This window comes from Ptychodera flava, chromosome 16 (genome assembly GCF_041260155.1).
Source record: "Ptychodera flava strain L36383 chromosome 16, AS_Pfla_20210202, whole genome shotgun sequence".
NCBI lineage: Eukaryota > Metazoa > Hemichordata > Enteropneusta > Ptychoderidae > Ptychodera > Ptychodera flava.
Genome location: NC_091943.1, coordinates 16,828,799 through 16,835,286, shown reverse-complemented (window position 1 = coordinate 16,835,286; position 6,488 = coordinate 16,828,799). Strand labels below are relative to the sequence as shown.

Below are 6,488 nucleotides of genomic sequence, written 5' to 3'. Positions count from 1 at the left end.
GCCCCCACAAGTGGTAGATCAGAAAAGAATTGTAGAAATTTGAGTATCTGTCCCTGTTATTCACCTGTAAATCTGAACAAAAGTATAATTATCTGTCACATGAACATCTTGGCTTGACAACTCTGAGGCTTGTCTTATCGTAAATCAAGCTCACTGAACTGAGGGCAATGAACAATTCCTATTACTTACATATTAGAGATATAGCAAGTTTTGTCAGGGAAACTATTTTACAGTTACCTGTACTGAGACTACTAGTACCATGAAAAGTTAAATGATACTTTTAGGTGAAATTCCAATATCATAATTGTTGTCCACATCTGAACTTTTAAATACCCTATTTGAATCAAGTACATTTGTATCAATGATCAAATACCTATAAAAGCACAAATTAATTTAGTTTAGCATTGTAAAAAAATTATTCTTAGTTTTTTCATAGACTCCAATGTATAGTGAATCAACATTTCGGTGAAATTCCAAAATCCAATTTCTTGCGCACATATCAACCTTTGACCATACTAGGCTAACTAAGTACCTTAAAATGAATTATCAAATGTCTCTAAATACACAGATTTTGATAGTTTTGTATTGAAAAAAATTATTCATATTTTCCTCACAGTGAATCTACATTTTGGTATAATTCCAAAATCCAATTTGTGGCAAACACATCCATTTGTTACCACCCTAATCTAATCTAGTACATTGATATCAATAATCGAGAGTACATAAATACATTGGTTTACCTATTTTTGTATTGGAAAAAAAATTATTCATACTTTCCTCATAGACTCCTATGTATAGTACTTGATGAACATTTTCAGTGAAATTCCATCATCAGATTTTTTGTACACATAATATGCACATTTAACCATCATATTCTAATCAAGTACAATTATGTTAATTATTGAACGTCTGTATATGCACAAGTATACCAAGTTTTTCATGGGAAAAACATTATTCATAATTTTATCATTGACTCCCATGTATAGTGGATGAACATGTTTGGTGAAATTCTAAGGTCAAACTTTTTGTCCACATGCCAGTTGTAACCCTATTATGTAAATTATCAAATATCTATAAATGCATAGATATAGTTTTGCATTGAAAAAGTACTACAGAGATTTCTCATACATGTATGAGAAAATATATGTATACCATGTATAGTGAATCAACATTTTCAACAGCTGATTTTTAATTAAATCCAAATATCAAAATTTTGTACACACACGCTTGCGCAAAAATATTGCATTCCACCAGTAATTTCTGTCCAACCCCTTTGAGGGGTAATTTCAAAATTATAAGCAAGTCAGAAGGGGAAATCTGAGCATCAACACCTTTTGAGTTTGTAAGGAAGGTCATTTGAAAAAATCTAAGCTCTTTTTTGGGGGATTCTATCGCTCCATACCCCCAAGGTGTTTGTGTGTGCAACTTTACTCAAGCAATTGGGGGGGGGGGGGGGGGGGGGTCATGAAATTTTTGTCATCTTGAAAGGGGTGTCATCAATTTTTTGGTACAATGGGTAGGGGGGTTCACTTATTTTGACTGATGCGCAGGAAGAATTTGCCAGCCCACCCCCGGCCATAATAACTGAACGCTACCTAAGAAGATCTTTCATACAAAGTTCAGGAACTATATTAAATAAAGACCTGCCGACAATTTAGTGGGAAAATACTATTTATTTGTAAAAAAAAGAACTACAGATGACTGGCTTTTGTGTCATACAATATCACTTTCCTTAATTTTGTTTTGGTGAAGCGAAAGACAAGCTGCCACACACAGCAAAATAAATGCGTTCTAATAATTCCAAATGCGACCGGAACTATATTATGATAATTGCAGGAGGAGACCTATAATATTTGAGATTGTTAAGAATATTTCTGGCTGTGAATTGGAAAAATAGATCATCATAATGTTGTAAAACTATTGACAAACTTTGTGAAAACAAAACCCTAGATACTAGTCAACGTAATTGCTTCCACCTTTTCTTGCAATAAATTATCTCAATATAGCTAAATATCGTGATTCATGCATATTCTATTATGCATTGCAAAGAGAAAAGTCAGTTGGACATCGAGCTTTACACCCTTTGCTTACAAGTCCCAATACGATGTTTTCACAAGGGAGGTCAGAGTTTGCACTTTGTGTTTTCGGTCAGAGAATGCTTCAGTATGGCACTTCTGTGTCTTGCAAAGAAGCCGTGAATGGAAAGGGGCTTCTTCAAATCACACAACCTTTCGACGTTCAGGTTGTCCGTTGCCACTTGCTTATCTGCGAGGTTCACGATGAAGTTCTCTTTGTGTATTGCAGTCAGCTTGGCGTCCTTCAGTAAAATACCGAGGAACACGTCGGGAAACTTGAAGAGTTGTCGTCCCTGGACAGACGCCAGGAGCTTACGGAGGACATCTGACGATAGAATGAAGGGCGCCCTCTTGTCACAATGAGCAGGATATGCGTCTGGAGCCCACTCCTTCTTGGAGACATACCAGATACTTTCTCTCTTCCTCACAACCGGGCTCAGCTTAAGCTTTTCACGTGACACGTAACGTAGTCTGTCCTTGGGCGGCCTGCAACTCTTGCACAACGTTGAAGATGTTGACGTAGTCAGAAGCGTCCATCACCATGACAAAGTCTGCTGGTGTTGTGGCTGCCCATCGCAGAGCTGTGACGAGTTTCGTCGACTGATGGTACGTGGTACTGTTGGACGGTTGAACGAGTAGCATGTCTTGGTAAAGCTCTCTTTCCTGTTCTATGAATTTCTGCATGTTATTCTCTCGCGAGATGTCTGTCATGAACCGTACCACCATCTGCCTGCCAAGTATGACGTCATTCCTGCCCACGGTCATTCGGATGAATCTCCGCTGCTCGTGTTGTTGTGGAGTTGTCATGACGACAACGCACAGAAAGAGTTGCTTCTTCGCCGGCGCCGCTGACAAGGGTAGTAGATTGTCGATACTAGAAACGTTAACGTTGCTAGGCAATTGAACTGCGTTATCATCACTGTCTCTTAGAAAGTTAGGTTCCAATTCTTTTAAGAAAATCCCATCGCACGTTTCTTTTTCCACCGCTTTCTTGGTCATTTTCCAGAATTTTGGAAGCATGTGCATGGAGAAATGATGGGATGTCAGGACAGCCTGGAAAGTGCATGGATTCCTGTGGAAGCCCTTCGAATCGAAGTAGATGTGGGGATAAGGTACGACGTTCAAATTCTGCAGCAGAACACCGATGTATATATCCTCCCATTTGAAAATCGGTGTCACGGTGGACTGGTGCAACGCCCTCGGAACAACGTCCATGGAGACGACATACGCGGGACCGGCAGCGTACGGGGGATAGACCTTATTGGGCCAGACTTCTTTTGGAGTGTACCATTTATACCCAGTCGATCTGTAGGGCATCGTGTCCACCTGCGCATTCCCCATGTAGAAATTTGCCCTGGGTGCAAATTTCAGAAATTTCACCAAATTTCTGTAGTGGACGAAAACGTCGTCGTCGACTTTAAGGAGATATTTTGCATTGTTGCAGTAGTGTTTCGCCCAATGGAAAATCGACAGAGTTTTCAGAACAAGATTCTTGTACAAGTCGACAAAATTCACTTGGATAATGTCGCTGTATTTTTGGTTCTCTTTTCTTATTGCGTTTTGAATCTTTAAATTTTTGTCCACTCCGATGAAAAACAGCGTTTCTATTCTTAAGCCGGGAATTTTTTCATTGTACATAGCCCACGTGTGTCGTATTATCTCCCGTAGTTTCTGGTTACCAGGGCGACTCAGAATTCCAACGAAGAGGAAAACTTTCGAGCCACATTTCTCAAAGTGATTAATTAGAAATGAGCTTGAGCCTGTCGTTCGATTTTCAGGGGGCATCCCTACTATCAGCCCTCCGGCGATTTTGATTCTCTCATCGCCGTTTAGGTCGAATTCTCGCTTTAAGTTCAATTCAGAATCTGAACTGCATGAGATGAACGCACCCCATTGGTCCAGGTTTTGCCAAATCGCATACGTCAGAGATTCAGACACATGCCCGGATGCCAGCACCTCTTTCGTCTCACACAGGGACCGCTTTTTGCCCGACAGATCGATTCCTTCATGGTGAACGACCGAAATTCCAAGATGGCGGAGTAAACACCCGATGTCTGGAGTTCCCGGATGACAGATAACATCAAAATGATGTGAAGCGACAAAAATATTCGCGGCGACATCTGAAGACATAACATACACAGAGTCTGTTATATCAGATGATTGATATTTTACAGTTTGTTTAAAGTTCAGGTTATTGTTCTTGACTTTAAATTTGGCAGAAGTGTTTGACGTAGAGCTGAGAAAGAAACGAGATCGCGGAGCGCCAACGAGAACTTGCACGAGACTATTCAAATTTACGAAAAAGTTGTCGTCTACTCTCATGACGTACTGCAGACACAGCTTCACGACAAAGTTGTTGTACATAATCAAAAATTTCAATATCGGCATTTTTTTGTCTTTCACATCTAAAATAAATATGTCTTTATGAAGGTTACTTTCATCCTGTATCGTCCTGTTCTTCGTCAACTCTGGCGACCCTGGTATGAGGAAGAGTTGAACAATTTTCCGACCCATCGCGCTCACAAGTCTTCCTCTTGTCTTACGAATAGCTGTACGCTCCTTTATATGTCCAGGCCATGAGTGGGTTAAAACCAATAGAAAGACGTCGCTTGTATTCGCTTCACACTGTGTGTGCCCCGTTCGATATGACGGCAAATCGTTTGCCTCAGAATCGTTCGACGTGGAAGTGTTCGTGGCACCAGCACTCAACATGTCATTAGTCTTTCTAGGCTGAAGTTTTGTTGACATCGTAAATTCCTCGGTTGTTGTGTTGTTGCATGAGTTTTGTTCAAAATCCCGCCAAATTGCGTACATCGATGCAAAGTCAACTTCACACAACAGCAACAAAGTCGATTTGTGTTCACATAAGCGTGTCTCTTCGCCGTACACGCCAAATCCTTCGATTTTGGTCGACAGCGCCTCTACTTTCTCAAGCAAAGGTTGCGACTTTGTGAAATTATTCAGGCGTCTCTTTTCCACGAACTGTGACATAGTCATAATCAGGTGGACAACGCTACTGGACAGCAAATATGGCTGGCTTGTAACTGGTAAAGGTCGATATGATGTCATGAAACCGTACGCCAACACGCCCTCCCGCTCGATACGCCTTTGAGGGGAGGGTTCAGATGGCAGCGAACCTCGTAAATTGGCTACCTCGGTGCCGTATAAGAAATTAAGAATTCGATCGGTAAAAACTAGCGTTCTGTCGTCAACTCTAAGTACGAAGCGAGCGTTGGCACAGTAATTTTTAGTCCAGTGAGCTAACGATATTAGATCGGTGTTGTTCGGCCAGCTGCTCGGCTGATCCGACTGAATGATATCCCCATGTTCGTCATTTTCCCACCCGATCTGCTCTCGTAGTATCCTGTCGCTTGTGGCATTGACGAGAAAAAGATACACCACCCGCCGGTCGGCGTCTCTGTAAAGATGCGAAGCTTTCGCCCACGTTTTTCGGATTGCGGATCGACGGCTAAACCTTTCTGGATTTGACGCGATGATGATCAGCAGTTTTACAGCGGAATACTGCGAGCATCTGGTTCTCTGGTCAAAGCGCCAAGAAACTGACCACCGGGGACCGTCGTCGATAAATGTCGCCTGTTCACGCTCTATATACTTTACCTTGGTGAGAACAATTTGGTCGTGGTCATAGCGGGTAACTGACCCTCTGCTCTGCAGCACAGAGTACGTTAAGAAGATAGTATTCAGCAACGTTGAAAACGTAACGCACAGAAGGAATAACTTCATGGTCTTGTCCATGGTCGGTGTATACAGAAGACGTTCTGTTTCCGTGATGAAATATGTAATGTCTATTATGTCTATAGTCACTGCTCGTAATGTTTCGATTTCCTGTGTCGATTCCTGTGAAGAAAGCGAACAATTTCTAGAATTAGAATTTAGTAAAAATCCCAAATCCCCACAAACATTACTACAGTTATTTTCTCAAGTGTACATTACTTTAATTCTTATTATTATATTACACTTTATTTAATTAAATAACATTCCCTAATATTTCTCTTCGTTCAGCCGGGGGGGGGGGGGGATACGCGAGTGACGTAATGGCTTGTGTGTCACCACGAGTTGAAGACGAGTGGTGACACGGTCTTGATGTAATGGCTTGTGTCACCACGAGTCGGAGACAAGTGGTGACACATGAGAAGCCAATAAAGCCAATTTTTTATTCTTTTTACTGAAAATAATATCTTAGCGACTAATTTTCGTACATTCAGATTAGGACTTTTTTCAGTATATCAATCCGCCAAACGTCAGTTGTCAATCATTCGTTGTTGTTTGGTCGCGTGATCGGTTGTTTGGTCTAGCGTGCTATCAATGAACTGTCTTTGGATCTCGACATGGCAGGTTTATAGGATTTTATTGCTTTGTGATTGAGCGGAGTTTTTGCCTAGTGTAAACAAT

General features: G+C 41.1%; 1 protein-coding gene across 1 annotated transcript; it reads right to left on the bottom strand.

Moving 5' to 3' along the window:
* Positions 1 to 1,664: 1,664 nt before the first annotated feature.
* LOC139114146 (uncharacterized) lies at positions 1,665 to 5,919 on the bottom strand. Its single transcript, XM_070675693.1, has one exon. The coding sequence runs from the start codon at positions 5,829 to 5,831 to the stop codon at positions 2,526 to 2,528; it is 3,306 nt and encodes a 1,101-aa protein (XP_070531794.1). The 5' UTR covers positions 5,832 to 5,919; the 3' UTR covers positions 1,665 to 2,525.
* Between the last annotated feature and the right edge of the window lie 569 nt (positions 5,920 to 6,488).

Bases quoted from the DNA above. Each gene is read 5' to 3' on its own strand.
- LOC139114146 (XM_070675693.1), bottom strand. From the start codon at position 5,831: ATGGACAAGACCATGAAGTTATTCCTTCTGTGCGTTACGTTTTCAACG.